This window comes from Musa acuminata, chromosome BXJ2-7, assembly GCF_036884655.1.
Source record: "Musa acuminata AAA Group cultivar baxijiao chromosome BXJ2-7, Cavendish_Baxijiao_AAA, whole genome shotgun sequence".
In the NCBI taxonomy this organism is placed as follows: Eukaryota; Viridiplantae; Streptophyta; class Magnoliopsida; order Zingiberales; family Musaceae; genus Musa; species Musa acuminata.
Genome location: NC_088344.1, coordinates 1,041,060 through 1,055,229, shown reverse-complemented (window position 1 = coordinate 1,055,229; position 14,170 = coordinate 1,041,060). Strand labels below are relative to the sequence as shown.

Genomic DNA, 14,170 nt, shown 5'->3' with positions numbered 1-14,170 from the left:
TTAGCAGTCCAACCGGCCCAATCCAATTTTGGTCGAACTGGACTGAATCCGATCAGATCAATCGGTTCAAATTCGATAATTCGATATTCGTAATTATATTTCAGATTTAATCGGTTGATTGAAATTCGATTCCTAGTTGACTATTTTGCCCAAAGTCGATTCTAAAAATGACAAGTAGCCACCATTTCTTTCTTCTTTATTTCTGATGGGTGGATAAAGTTGGAAGAAGGGGCAAAAACCCGTGCCACATGGCATATGTTCAAAAGGTGCCCAATTCAACACGTGTCGCTTTCAACTTCCATCATCAACGTCCTCAACCAATCTTTAACGGCGTTAAGCCCGTCGACGTCACCGTCTTCGAACTCACCACCAACCACGCCTCACCGCGTGCCCCTAGGGAAAGTAATCCGCACAACCTAAAAATCCCCTGCACGAGCCATCTCGTTCATCTGATTTTTCTCTAAGCTCCATTGGATAGAATCGGTGGATTCGACTGAGCCCACCATCTCGACCAATTACGGGGAGGAAAGGAAGGATTTGGGGGATGGGGTCGTGCAGGAGATCCGTACTCGGTAGCATCGGACGCGAGAGCTCGTGTTCCAATCCAGCGCTGGGTTCACTCCGAGTTCCGCCGTTTACGGAATGGTGTTCGAAAAGAACGGCGACCCGAGCGTGAGAGACTTTTTGTTGCGGGCTTTAAATACGTTATTTGTTCTTCTCTTTTATGTATATTTATTTTTATTTCCGTTCGCTTGTTTACGGTTGACTTATCTAAGAGCGGGAAGTGGAACCCGAAAAGACGAGCGATGGCGGAGGAGAAGGCCGGCGACGCGAGCGCCGAGAAGGGATCGCCGCCGCCGCAGCCGCCGGAGAAGGCGACGGACGACAAGGGGGACGCCGTCTCCGTCGAGCTCCCGGCGCCCACTGGGTGGAAGAAGAAGGTTCGGTTCCATGGAATTCCTCCTCCGTTTTTGTCCTCTTCTCTTCATATTCGCTTTCTTGTGCTCTGATTTCTTGTTCTCGACTTCTGCTTACGATTGCGAGCTCGGGTAACTGCTTAGCCTGTCTTTACGAAGTTGTGGCGTGGGTTCTAGGGTTTCCGTGCGTTCGCTTCAGTAGGTGAGGATGTGGGTTTGGATTAGGGTCTCGAAGTCGTGTTTGGTGTGGAGCATGGTGAATTGATTCCTTATAGCTGCTGCTCTTTTGAGAATTTTGGTAGTCTCTTGCTTGCTCTGCTATGTTAAGTGCACTGGCACTCTCAGGATGTAGGCTTGGTACGTATTGCTTGTTGAGTGGTGGTTTTTCCTGGATATGTGCCGTCCAAGTTTTGGCTGATACGTTTTGTGAGTCTGTCTTGAAAATTCCATTTGTAGAAATAGGTTCATATTGGCTATTCTGCTTCGAGCCCTGTCAGGAATGTGGATGATGGCGAGTTTCAGGGTATAAAAGAGCCTTCTTCTTGCTAAAAGCATATTACAGTTGGTTTATCATCGTGCTAACATATTACCGACTTCCCGAGGGTCTTTATTGTAGCGTTGGTCCAGGTTACATGAAATCGGACCTACTGTCCAAAGCATACCTTCATTTGTACAGCATTTTATATTCTTTTCTTGTATATGATTAAACAAGAATTTGAAAGCCTTTTAGGTTTTATGGACATTTGAGACTGTAATAATCAGAGTCATAGTCTTCAATTTGGAACATGGGTGATTTAGTTTACAACAAGCTCTTGATTCAAAATGCCAAAGACTCTGGAGAAGGTTTCAAGATGTATTAGTATCTTTAAACCAAATTTCACAAATGGTAATTCTTCAAATTACTTGAGTGGCTCTGGAGCTATTTGAGGTAGCTTTTTTAGGGTAGTCTTTCCTTTTTTGTAATTCAATGTGAATCCACATTAGGAACCAAGCATCATCGCTGGTTCGCTTTTGAGACCTCTGAAAAATCCAGGGATGCTGGGGTCACTTCGCATATGACTGAAGGAGGGTAATGTAGACGTAGACTACAATATTCCCTTATGTCTTTAGTATACAAATGTGCCATGGGCAACCATATCATACTATTTATACATTTTCCAAAAGGAATTTTCTTGGTCCAATCTCATGGCCCTAACTTTTACTAAGCATCTCTCTTGAATTTTATTTTAACAGGTTTCTTGGGTTTATTCTGGTATCAATGTATTCTTTAAAGTGAGATACACAAATGCACCTCTTTTTAGAAATACAACACAGTATTGTCGGTGAGCATTGACTGAATATTCATGCCATTTACTCATTAGTTTATTGTCCTGACAATTGACAAAAAATTATTTTAGTTTTTAGAATTTTTTTTGTTTAATATGTTTATAAACAGATTAGTAGCTCTCAGTCTGAATGATGATGATGCCATCAATGGAGTGGTGGGAAAGATCCTTGTGTCCAACTTGAAATAGTTGGGAACTCATATTTGTTATTGTTGTTGTACATTCAACTATTGTTATTTGGATTTATTTTTTTACATTTCGAATTAGTTTATTAACATCTATGAGATAAAATCATACACCACATTTTTTAATCGACTTTTTTTTTATCTTATGTTTTACTTACATTAATTTGTTTTTAAATTTTTTTATAACCAAATATGGCATCAATAACGCATGCACATAATAATAATAAACATGGGAATATACAAAATGATGCTTGAAAGAAAAGTTTTTAGAACTGAATTTAGTCTGTCCTTCATGACTAATGCTTTTTTATTAACTTTTCTTAGCCTAATTTAGATGGGGAATTTTCTTATCCCATGACAGAAAATGCTGATATAATCAATAATTTCCGCACTGCAATAAATGGTCACATCTTTAGCCTGTTATACTTTTAATCAAGTTTGTTGGGGACTGATAAGGAGCTAGAGCTTTTCTATGTTGTCTCACAGAATCAATCTGATGTTTCATATTTGAACTAGAATTGTGAATTATGAAGACCATTGAGAAGAAACCAAAATAATTTTTTACAATTAAACTTAACCTTCCTGGACCATACATTGCTCCTGAGGACCACCTTTATTTTATGAATCTAGAAGAAGATTTCTGAGTTTCTATTGCTTGATCACTAAGAATACTGCAGAATCCAGCATATGCTTCTTGATGCAGAAACTTCTATTGAATTCCTAGCCTCTTCTGAAAGCCTTGACCCATTTACTCTGTCTTATGAAACATGAGCACAGGTTTCTATTTATGGTTCCATGATAATTTTATTGAACAGCAGATTCATATCATGATTACAAATCCATGCTGATCTTTCATGGCTGAATCTATTATATATGTTTATAACATTTATAGTCCTATATTTTCTATATCTAACTCAAATATGAAAGAAAAGTTTTAGTATTTGTGGCATATAATGAAATCAATTCAAGCAAAAATATACAAGAATGATAAAAATTGCTGAAGAACCTAGCTTCATTTAGCTGGGTTTTTGTCCTCTGTCTGGAGAGAAGAAAAGAAGGCATGTAAGTAGAGCATATGAAGGTGCCTAAAAGTAGAGCAACAATTTGGTGTTGTTTTTGATCTTTTACATTTTGCTAGAAAGTGTACAGCGATGATTGGTTATGATTTTTGAATTATAATATTGGTCTATGAGGAAATATGATACCGATCTTCAACTAAGATGAAGGCCTTGAGTTTGTGGTTTTTAATTGAAAAGTGGAACACAAAATTATGCATGTTGGTGTTGATAACATGTCTAAGGGTGGCCTGGTAATGTACAACAGACCTTGTGTTCCATATTGATGGCATATACTGAAATCAATTCAAGCAAGTGTATGCAAGAATGATAAAAATTGTTGAAGAACCTAGCTTCATTTAGCTGGTTTGTTGTCTTCTGTCTGGAGAGAAGAAAAGAAGGCATTTAAGTAGAGCTTGTGAAGTTGCCTAAAAGTAGAGCAACAATTTGGTGTTGTTTTTTATCATTTACCAGTTGCTAGAAAGTGTATAACGATGATTGGTTATGATTTTTGCATTATAATATTGGTCTATCAGGAAATATGATATTTGATCTTTAGCTAAGATGAAGGTCTTGAATTTGTGGTTTTTAATTGAAAAGTGGAACATGAAATTATGCATGTTGATGGTGATAACATGTGTAAGGGTGGCTGGGTAATGTCCAACCCCAACATGCCTTGTGTTGCATATTGATGACAAGGGAGATGATCATGGTAGGTCACTATGAGATCAAGGGACTGGTGATAGTACTTTTCAGCAGGAAATAATGAGGATACTATGGTGTCCCAGGTTAATTGATGCAATAGAAAAGATATTAAGGTTGAGACATATCAGGTTACTGGACTTTGAATCATTTTTTGTATGTTTAAGGAACTTTAAAGAACATATTAGCCATATTCAAGTAAATCAGGATGCTCTAAAGAATATATTAACCATTCTAGTTACTTATGGATTCCTAATTGGACACTTCGTTGTTCATCTGTTTCTTTGGTAGCTTATTCAATTAAGACTTAGCTTCATTGTTCATCTGTTTTGTTGGCAGGTTTGTGGAATCATGCGTAGATCAGTTCTCAAAGTGAAGTGAAATGTTATTTACTCTTCTTATTCTTCGTAGTATTTTCATCTTGTTTCCGTTGTGTCATTTGTCTCCATTGAAATTTATATTTATCTGCTGAAACTTATTTTCGCTATGCTTCTTGACATTATAGTTGATCCATCCATCAAAATATGATTGAGCTTTTTTTTCTCGTACTCACCATTTTCTGAAGGCAAAAGGTTCATTCTAGATGATGATATGAAGCTTTGGGTTTTGCATGTGAAGTTCAGTATGATTCAAGTCTTTAAATGTAGCCGATCAAGACACACTGGATCAATGAGAAAACTCGAGATCTGCAGAATCCTGGGATTATTTTGTCAAACATCCAGAGTTTTACTTGTCAATTGACTTACGGACACCATTTGATGATCATGAGGGCATGTCAACAATTAGTGGCAACAATTGGCAGATGTAAGCTAAGCAGATCAAATCATTTTAGGTTCAGTTTTGACCTTGATTTACATTCTCCAATCTCTTCGGAATATTGCTAAATTGTTGTTCAGCAAAGCTAGGTGTAAAATGTATAATGGTCAACTGTTAACTGTTATTTCTTGACACAGATTACAGAACCGAGATAAGGAAGCAGATAGGTGGGTGACCAAGGTCTGTGTGCTGTTTGGGTCTATTCAAACACTACCAGATGTCTAATTACTTCTTAAGTTGCTTATATACAAACCATAATCCTTTTACTTCTATTTTAGTATGGTCCTAAAGAAGAAAGTATTCGGTTGTCCTTTTTTACTGGTCTGATATGATTGCAATTTTTCTTGCTGAAAAAGGTGCTTCACGTGGCCTCTAGCCTTCTGTTCTCTTTCATCTTGCTAATAATAGCATTTTTTCCCCTTTTTATATTGGCTTTCTTGACTTTCGGCTTGTGTATGCTAATATATGGTCTTTTTACCACTATCATCTTGTAATAATTTAGTTTATTAATAAAACTCTGATATAAAATGTTACACCAATTCTTGTTGATAACCCTATGATAATGAATGATGTAGCTAACATAGAATCAAATGTAAATAAGTTCTTGGTGGACAATGCAAATACTGAATAACAAGGCATTGGAATTTGGGAGTTCATCAAATTTGTTGGAATCTCTTCCTAAAGAGCATTTGGTGACTGCAATTTTACATGGTATAGGCAATTGGATATGAATGAGCGCATGATGACTTTATTCTCAAAAAGTTGATGATTGATGATTTTCCAAGTGGCATGTTTGTGATAGAGACTGATAACATTAGCAATCAGACCTTAGAATGTGTCTGTAATTAGCTAGAAGTTGTACCAAATAGGACTAGAAGTCCTTGAGAAGAAGTCAAATCAAAACAATCAAGTATCGGTTTAGAGGGAACTTGTGACAATGAATATATTACAATTGGTCATCACGAATGATTTTGGGTGTTCATTGCATGTTTGTTCATATATGGAGCTGTTTTGGAGTTGCAAATCTTATGATAGCTGGAAGCTTTTGTGGAAACAACAGAGCCAGTTCATTTCTCAAAATGAATAAGATAAAGATAGCTGAATATGCCAGTTGCTTTCCGGTGCTGGAGGAGTTCGACTCACTGAATTAGTCTCCAATGATCACATGATTATGGGTGGAAGCATAGAGTTCACTAAAAGGTTAGAGCAGGTCCAGTGTATCTGATATAGATAGATGTGCTATAAGATCTGTTGCAGTTTAGATTGGATACAAATCATTTTTCTTTATATTTGTTGACATAATAGTGACTCAATTCAATGAACCAATTGATGATTAGATCAGTTAGGGATCAAGAATGTATGATCAATTAACTCTTATTTTCTACAATAATTTCATAATTAATTAATGATTATTGACTATCTATGTTAGCTTCTAGTCTATAGGTTGTTGGTGTGTAACCCTCTTGTGTGATGCATACCATAGGGTCATTGTGGCTAAGGTTGTCTCACCTTGCACACATTATATAATCTTCGATGGAGGAGGAAATGGGAGCCCCCAAAAAATGAATTGTTGGCATATGAAGATTGTCTTCATTTGCACAACTACTGCTTGACATCACGTCCATCTTCTTTAGCTTCAAGCTTCAACTGCTTTACTATACCCTGCTTTCAAATCTCTTAACTCTAGGTCCTCAGTACTGGCACTGGAGACTTGGATAATACCAACATCCCCACTGTCGATTTTGAGTATGACATCCCTCCATAGGCCTCTTCCTACTCTTCCCCTTCATCTCCTCTCTTGCATCTTTTCCATGCCAGCAATGAGGTGGAAATTTGTTGTTGATGTTGGTTTTCAGTTTTCCATCTCTAATTCTCTCTCCTTTTCCTCTCTATTTGTTACCAACATGGGCTGCCATCTTGTGCACTATCATTCTTTGAATAACATAAGATAATGGTATTGATGCTTCATCATGTAGTTTCACTTTTTCTAGAAAAAACAATCAGGGGTTTTGAAGCATACCTCTAGCTAATGTGTAAAATTTCTACAGAAGTAGAAATTCTATTTAAGAGTTTATCCAGAAGTCTATTTGTAAATCTAATCTTTAGTATTGCATCTAGCAAATAACAACTTATCTGAATCTGGGTATGGAACAAGAAATGAAAATAATCTATATCCTACTATAAAAGAGCTAAAGTTCCTTCATTGCCTAAACCAATGGGTCTCATCATTTCTCTACTGTAAGTTTTTTTCAGTTTTTTCCTTTTTTTCTGCCTTCATATTGGTTCATGGCTCTTCCAAATATACCACAAGCCCAATGTTTGGGCCTTGCTGAAATCAAGTGGGTTTATTGGTAGTCATTGCATCTCTCTTTCTTTTTTTTTTTCTCAGATATACCACATACTCACTGGCCTCTTTTCAGTGGGTGAAAGAGATGGAATTGGACTCCTCTGAATGTTGGTGGGCCTTGAGATTACCATTTTTTTCTTAAGCTTTTCCCGTCTTAATGTATGGTTCATTGCTATTGAGTTTGTACCAATCCATTGTTTATGTTTGGTAATAGAGTGAGGTCCACTAATCAACTAATCATTTTTTTTATCTTACTGGATTCGAGGAATTTTCAGTAAAATTTCACTTTCTCATGTACATCCTTGTAAAGAAAAAAAAATAATCTATATATTTTATTTTATTTTTAAACTTTTACAATAGCTGACTTTTGGGGGTTGGGATTTCATCTCTTGTTATTGTCATTCCCTTGTAAGTTATTTACTTTTGGGAGAATATTTTACTTATAGAACCTGATAATAAAAATATGTTCTTTAAAATAAAAATATTTCTCTATATACACTTTTCAAATAATCTATATTCTATAATTTTTATATGCAGACCTAATGCTTTGTATATAGGCACATCAATCTTGAATCTTATAATCTGCATTTAAGTTTTTTGACTTAGATCTTAGTCATGCATGCTTCCTTTTGACTATTCAAACCTAAGAGCCAATTGGGATATCCTATTGCATTTTTCTTTTTTTAATGTAAAAATCCTTAGTTTCTTTTAAATTTGCATATATTTCCTTTTGTTTCTTTGTTGGTCCGTTAAATAGTTAAATAAACGAGTTTGGTGTTGAATTGACCAATGAGAAAGATATAATTTTGAGTTACTTTGTAAATCCATCGTTCAAGCTTTTGAATTTGTGCACAACTCTTATTTTTATAGAATATTATGTAGTAGTTCTTTGGATAAAAAAATGTTTTTATGTGAAACTTTATTGTTGAACCAATAAACATAAGTTATTATTTTGAGTTGTGATCTTTTAAATATTTATTTTTGTATATACCTTTTGTTGGTCATTTTATCAATTTTCTTAAGATTAGCCACTTAAATAGAAATATTCATTTCATGTAAAACTTTCATTATTAGAAAACCATTTACGGGTTTACATTTTTTTTGTACCATCTGGGCACAAATTGTTAAACCTATGTAGTTTTTATATAAGTCATTTGGTTTATTTATTTTCTTTCTTCTCCCATGATATGTTGACACTTACTTGACCTCAGAAATAAAATGATTATTTGCTCAGCCTTATGTAATCCTCAATCATTAGATTTGCTTTGCTATTCTTCACAAAGTTGATGATTTTTATATATGTATCCCGCCAAAGGGAAGATCGCCATCAATATTCTCCAAGTCACATTAATGCTCCTTTATTTACGTTTCCTGCTCTCAATCTATTGATATTCATCATTAATTTAAAAATTCATAATTTTTTATTTTTTTTAATAGATCACTCAGAATCTGTACCCTATCCACTATTCTGTTTTCTGTATGACTTAGATAAAATAAATGTATTTATAATTTTAATAGAAATGTGCATCAACACTAGTGGTAGAGGAAGAATAAAGGCACTGATCATTTGTTCATTGTTGTTTAACTTTTGTTATTTAGATAGCTTATGGCTTATAAAATTTCTTTCGTAAATAAATATTCTGGGACCATAAGTACAAATTCATGCTTTTATTTTCTTTTTGGCTGGGGTTGAGAGCTGATACAACAATGTTGGCATATCTGTCTTGATAAGCATTTAATACCAGTCACCAAAAGTTTCTGTTTCTAGAAATCCAAACAAAATTTCCCACATGGCCTTCCATGTATCTTTGAGACATTTTGGCTGATATATGTCAACATGATGATATCACAAATTCACAATTTTGCATACATACATATGGAGTATATCGAGGTTTTCTCTTTCTGTGGCATGAGGCATCAATGTTATGCAACCATTTCACTTCTAAAATGCTACATGCCAGAGAATTTTCTTCTATGCTCATTCCATTTACATTCTGACTTGGTTCTCATGGTATGTTGCTGTTGACAAGAAGACTAGTAGCTTGTTCTGCTGCAAATTAGCCTGCATAGTTTATTAGAACTGACAAGGTTGACTCTTTTGTGAATGGTAGTATATAGTTTTTGGCCGAGTTTCTTTTAGTTTGTTAAGATAAATCAGATAATTTATTTCCAATCTTTGCGCGGCAATCTTTTTGCATGTCCGAGCAGGTAATCTTGATAAATTTCTTACTTAAATCAAATTATTCCTTTATTGTCCTTCTACACACACATACACTGTATGTGTGTGTGTGTGTGTGTTTGTGTATACATTGTCGGGTGTTCATTTGTTCTCATTTTTTTCAGCAATCACTTCAAATTTATAAAAAAAAAATGAAGTTGACTTAGTTATACCTTTATGTATTTTTCATCTTCTTACTCAAAACTGGATGCTTATTCATCAAATGTAGACTATAGAGATTTACTCTACAAAGGACCATTAGGTGACCAGGCTAAAATAAATTTCTTTTGGATTTTAACTATTTCTTTTAAATTTACTCTACAAAGTACCATTAGGTTGCTAAGGTTTCTTGTTTGACATTGCATCAAACAACTTCCTGTTTCTTTCTACGCAATCATATTCTGCCTGATCTGTACCTTCAAAGAATGGAACTTGTGACAATTAAACAAGTCTTATACAAGATTCTGTTGTTTTACAATTTCATGTTGTGGTAGATGTCCTAGAAAAATTAGTTTGTGTTGTTTCATAGACAAATGTATTTTTGTGGGTGGATGGCATTTAGTTAATCATAGTATTGCCATAATGTGATTGTACACTCATCTTCAGCTTGAGATTCCAATGAAAAAATTGTTACCTGTTGTTTCTTTGATGCTTAGTGAGTTGCCTTTTAGTACCTGTTGATTCCTTATGGCAGATTGATAAATGCTTGGTTTTCTCTCTTGGTCAAACGTTATGGAGCCTTAAATATCTCTAGCTTGATGTTCTTGTCCTTAGCATGATTAGGCAAGAAGGCTCATAATCAAAATCTAAGCAACTAGTTGTTTATTTGAAAGATTGCAATTTTGGTAAAGATTGAAATTGATGCAACCATGGAACAACTCTTCAAACTTCCCTTAAAATTGGGAAGTGTCTAGAAAATGGGGGAAATGCTAGGTTTGCTACAGGAAGCTTTTCTTTAATAGAAATGGGAAGTGTCCAGAAAAAGGGTGAATGGTAGGCCTGCTATACGGGGTTCTTTTTAATAAACAAAAAAAAAATCAATGTGCCCATTGAACAGAAACCCCTGCATATCACACACACTATTTAGTGTTAAAGAAAGTAGCCTCGTGTTTATTTGTAGCGGATGCATTCACAATTCTGAAGGCATGTTGTGGTAGACTTCGAGCTAATGTCTTTATCTGCTTATGCAAAATGTGTCTAATAGTGGCTATTATGTACTGTACCATTTTCAGAAAAGGAAAACACACCTTTTTGTAACTTGTGGAATTGTAGATATTGTTCACAAGAAGCTGACTAATATGGTTGCTGTATTTCCCTTTCTAATGCTTACTGAATTGGTGGTTGCTTGTGTAATGTTTTCTCTGATAAGAGCTTAATGTTTCTTGTTTGCCAGCTATTCCTGCTAGGAATCATGCGCAAATTTATTGATCTTCTTTAAATACATAAGAACTTATCATTGTTTTCTTTTCTGCTCCTTTTCCATACAACAGTGTTCTTCTGTCATCCATCATTGAGCTAACTGCCTGGTATCTCTCTCCCATTCTCCTAATATGTTTATCCAAGGGATGCTGTTCTTGCATCTTTGTTTTGTTCAATATTTTCTCAAATTATACTTGTGCTGGAAATATTCTTGTAAGGATAAACAATTCGGTTGATATTGTTTTAAATGGAATATTTTGAAAAATAAGGAAACAGCTAAATGTTCTTGTGAAATAGTTATTGCAAGGTTATTTTATGCATGGTATGCAATTTCGAATGGTATCATCCAGTACGGGCAGTACGTACCGGTCCGACGGCATACCAGTACGCGGACCGCCCATTACCAGACGGACCGTGCATAGTTTACCAATACTTTTTCCTCTGCCCTTCTTTTATTAGACTGGAAAGCTAGTTTTGTATATAGTGTTCTCTGTGGATTATTAAAGTTGAATGTTCTAGATATGCTATACTAATTCTCATATTGCTAAAAGGAATGTTATGCCGGGCTTCTTTCATGTTGATGGTAGTACCCAGCTGCGCCTTGGCTTTTCTTGGACCTGTTAGGAGTTCATGCAATTATAAAAAATTATAGTAGTGGATTAGCATCTTTAGTAAAAGAAAGACAGGAGCCTTTTATTCTGTTTCTTACTCGGGCATTATGCTAATGCTTCATGCCATTACATAGTACAGTCATCTTTCCCTTTTCTTGTTCAGTAAGTCTATAAATTACTCTGACTACATTTTTTTTTAACTGAAAAATAAGCTCTGTTTTCCTTTGGAACAGTAGCTCCATCAGCGTTCAACTAAACACTAGAATAGTTCGTCTATTTCAAATATCTTCAGACACACCCCGATATGTTCATTCTAAAGTGCTAGTACCAGTTGGTGCTTAAAAGGCTTGAAGGTTCCTTAGAATTGTCTATTGATAGCCATTTATTTTTAAGTAAACATGATGGTAAGATTTTTTTTAGAATTGTTATGACTTCTCGCAAAGAGTTTGCACCACTGTACTATTTGGGAATGTTTTTCCTTGTGCAATGAAAGACCTGATCTGCAGTGGACATTCTTCTCCCCATCTTCTTTTATGGTTTAAGTTTTAGATTGCCTTTCATCCCTTCAGCATTGATGTATATCAACAATCTCGATCTTGGTGCACTTGTTACCAGCTTTTTCTTTATCGCAGGCATGATATATTTTTTTTTGGCACTAACAGTTCATGCTGAATGAGGATGGAACTCCAAGAAGGAATGAGATTGTTTTTGTATCACCAACTGGTGAGGAGATCAAGAGTAAGAGACAGTTACAGCAGTACTTGAAGTCTCACCCTGGAGGCCCCCCTTCATCTGAGTTTGACTGGGGAACCGGTATCCTCCCTACCCTCCGTTTGTTTGCTAAGCAAGTAGAGATTTGCAGTTGTGTAGAACTCAGATATTTGAATACTGGATGCATGAATCAATGTATTGTTTGCTTCCTCAAATGACTCGTATGCAGGTGACACCCCGAGGCGTTCAGCGAGAATTAGGGAGAGAGCCAAGGCAATAGAGACCTCAGAAGATGAGAAGCCGAAAAAGAGAGAAAGGAAATCAAGTTCCAAGAAAGCAGCGAAACAGAAGAAAGATGACAGCGATGTAGTGGATGGAACTCCCGGTGCAAAGGAGGATGTCACTGTCGAAGAAACTAAAGTGTTTGCTGATGTCCAAATGAAAGAGGCTGATGATGCAAACAAGGTCAAAGATGGGAACACGGCTACGGAAGCAGCAAACGAGGATGCAGCAGGTGAGCAAGACTCCATCGTCCAAGCCAACGGAAGTGTCGAAGAGAAAACAGAGGCTAGCTCAAAGAACGATGGCACTGAAACAGCAACCGGAGTTGATGCTGTCGTTTCAGACAAACCAGCTGACACCAAGGTATTGCCTTCATCAGGCGACCCTGAAGAAGCATCGACTGGGAAAGAAGGCCATGAGAGAGAGGTTGTACAAGGGAATAGCATCGACGAGGAGAATCCTGACGATGCTGTAGTCACCAAGGAAGTTCCTCCAGCGAACTGCGGTGATGGTCAGCATCTGCCCAAGGCATCTCCTGTGAACTGTTGAAATAATTAAGTGGTCTCAGTTATCTGTGTTGTTGTACTTTGTAGTTTGAACTTGTGGGTCTTGAATTAAGTATTGTAACCATATCCTCACATCCTGTATGTCCTAACTGCAAGCTTTACCCTTTGTCATCGTTAGTATGTAACATTTGAACAGGTTCTGTTACGGTCTTTTAACGTAATAACTCATTTCAATGACATAACAAGTGGTTTGTTGCTGCATCAAGAAATTGCAGGTATTTGCATGCTCGATGGGCTAAATTTGAGATCCTTTGTGACAATTGCCTTCTTCATGCAACGAGTTTTACTTGGGATAGATTTGTGTGGCTTCAGTTCCATTATTATGTAATTCTGAATTAATTACAGTATCTTTGCGGTTAGTTATCTTTAGCATTTCAATCTTTATACTTTAAAAGTTGTATTGTCATTCTTGTAGTTACGAAAGTGAAATATTTAGATCTATTTATTATAACAATATTAATTTTATTGATAAAAAAATAAAAACAAAAGACAAAAGGATAATTTTAACGTTTAATGGTGGATGACGTCATTAGCACCGACACTAATGTAGTTGCCTAGGCGCCTTTGACGATGATAAGGTCCACTCTCAATGTGTCGTTGATCTCATCATCGCCCATCTCATGTTGCTCTATATTTGCGTCGATGTTGACGCAGTTGTCGCTTAGCAACTACGTCAACATCGACGCATATAGCGGTGACCATCGTGATGCCTATGACGAAGATGGTGGCTTCCTCATCGTTGACTTGTTCGGTGGATCCCAACTTTGACTCGAAGCTGGGGTGGCTCCCCCCGCTGTCGCGTCAATTTTGACACCACCTCTCGTCGAGCAGCCCTTTTGCCGCTTGGCATCAACGTCGATGTAGATGCATAGTGGTGTCGTTTTGCATTTGCATCGGTGTCGACGCAACACCTGACTCAGGCTCCGTATCAGGTTGAATGGATCGAACACCTCTGCATCATACAAAAACCTCGATTTAGCATCTCAACGGTAGGGAGAGCGCAAGGGGTTCGAGAG

General features: G+C 36.4%; 1 protein-coding gene across 3 annotated transcripts; it reads left to right on the top strand.

The window, feature by feature from the left end:
* Positions 1-735: 735 nt before the first annotated feature.
* LOC135616509 (methyl-CpG-binding domain-containing protein 11-like) lies at positions 736-13,355 on the top strand. Of its 3 annotated transcripts, XM_065115772.1 has the most exons (4): positions 810-941; positions 4,808-4,988; positions 12,258-12,408; positions 12,536-13,355. In XM_065115772.1, exons 3-4 carry the CDS (start codon positions 12,261-12,263, stop codon positions 13,135-13,137), a joined length of 750 nt encoding a protein of 249 aa, XP_064971844.1. In that variant the 5' UTR covers positions 810-941; positions 4,808-4,988; positions 12,258-12,260; the 3' UTR covers positions 13,138-13,355. The 3 variants fall into 3 exon arrangements, with proteins under 3 accessions (XP_064971841.1, XP_064971844.1, XP_064971843.1); XM_065115769.1 differs by lacking the exon at positions 4,808-4,988 and having other exon boundaries at positions 736-941; XM_065115771.1 differs by lacking the exon at positions 810-941 and having other exon boundaries at positions 4,793-4,988.
* Positions 13,356-14,170: the final 815 nt, after the last annotated feature.

What these genes read in the sequence shown, in the direction of transcription:
- LOC135616509 (XM_065115769.1), top strand. Translation starts at nt 807, where the DNA reads ATGGCGGAGGAGAAGGCCGGCGACGCGAGCGCCGAGAAGGGATCGCCG. An exon ending in CCACTGGGTGGAAGAAGAAG is followed by an intron (nt 942 to 12,257) that starts GTTCGGTTCCAT and finishes TGGCACTAACAG; the next exon opens with TTCATGCTGAATGAGGATGG. An exon ending in TGAGTTTGACTGGGGAACCG is followed by an intron (nt 12,409 to 12,535) that starts GTATCCTCCCTA and finishes ACTCGTATGCAG; the next exon opens with GTGACACCCCGAGGCGTTCA.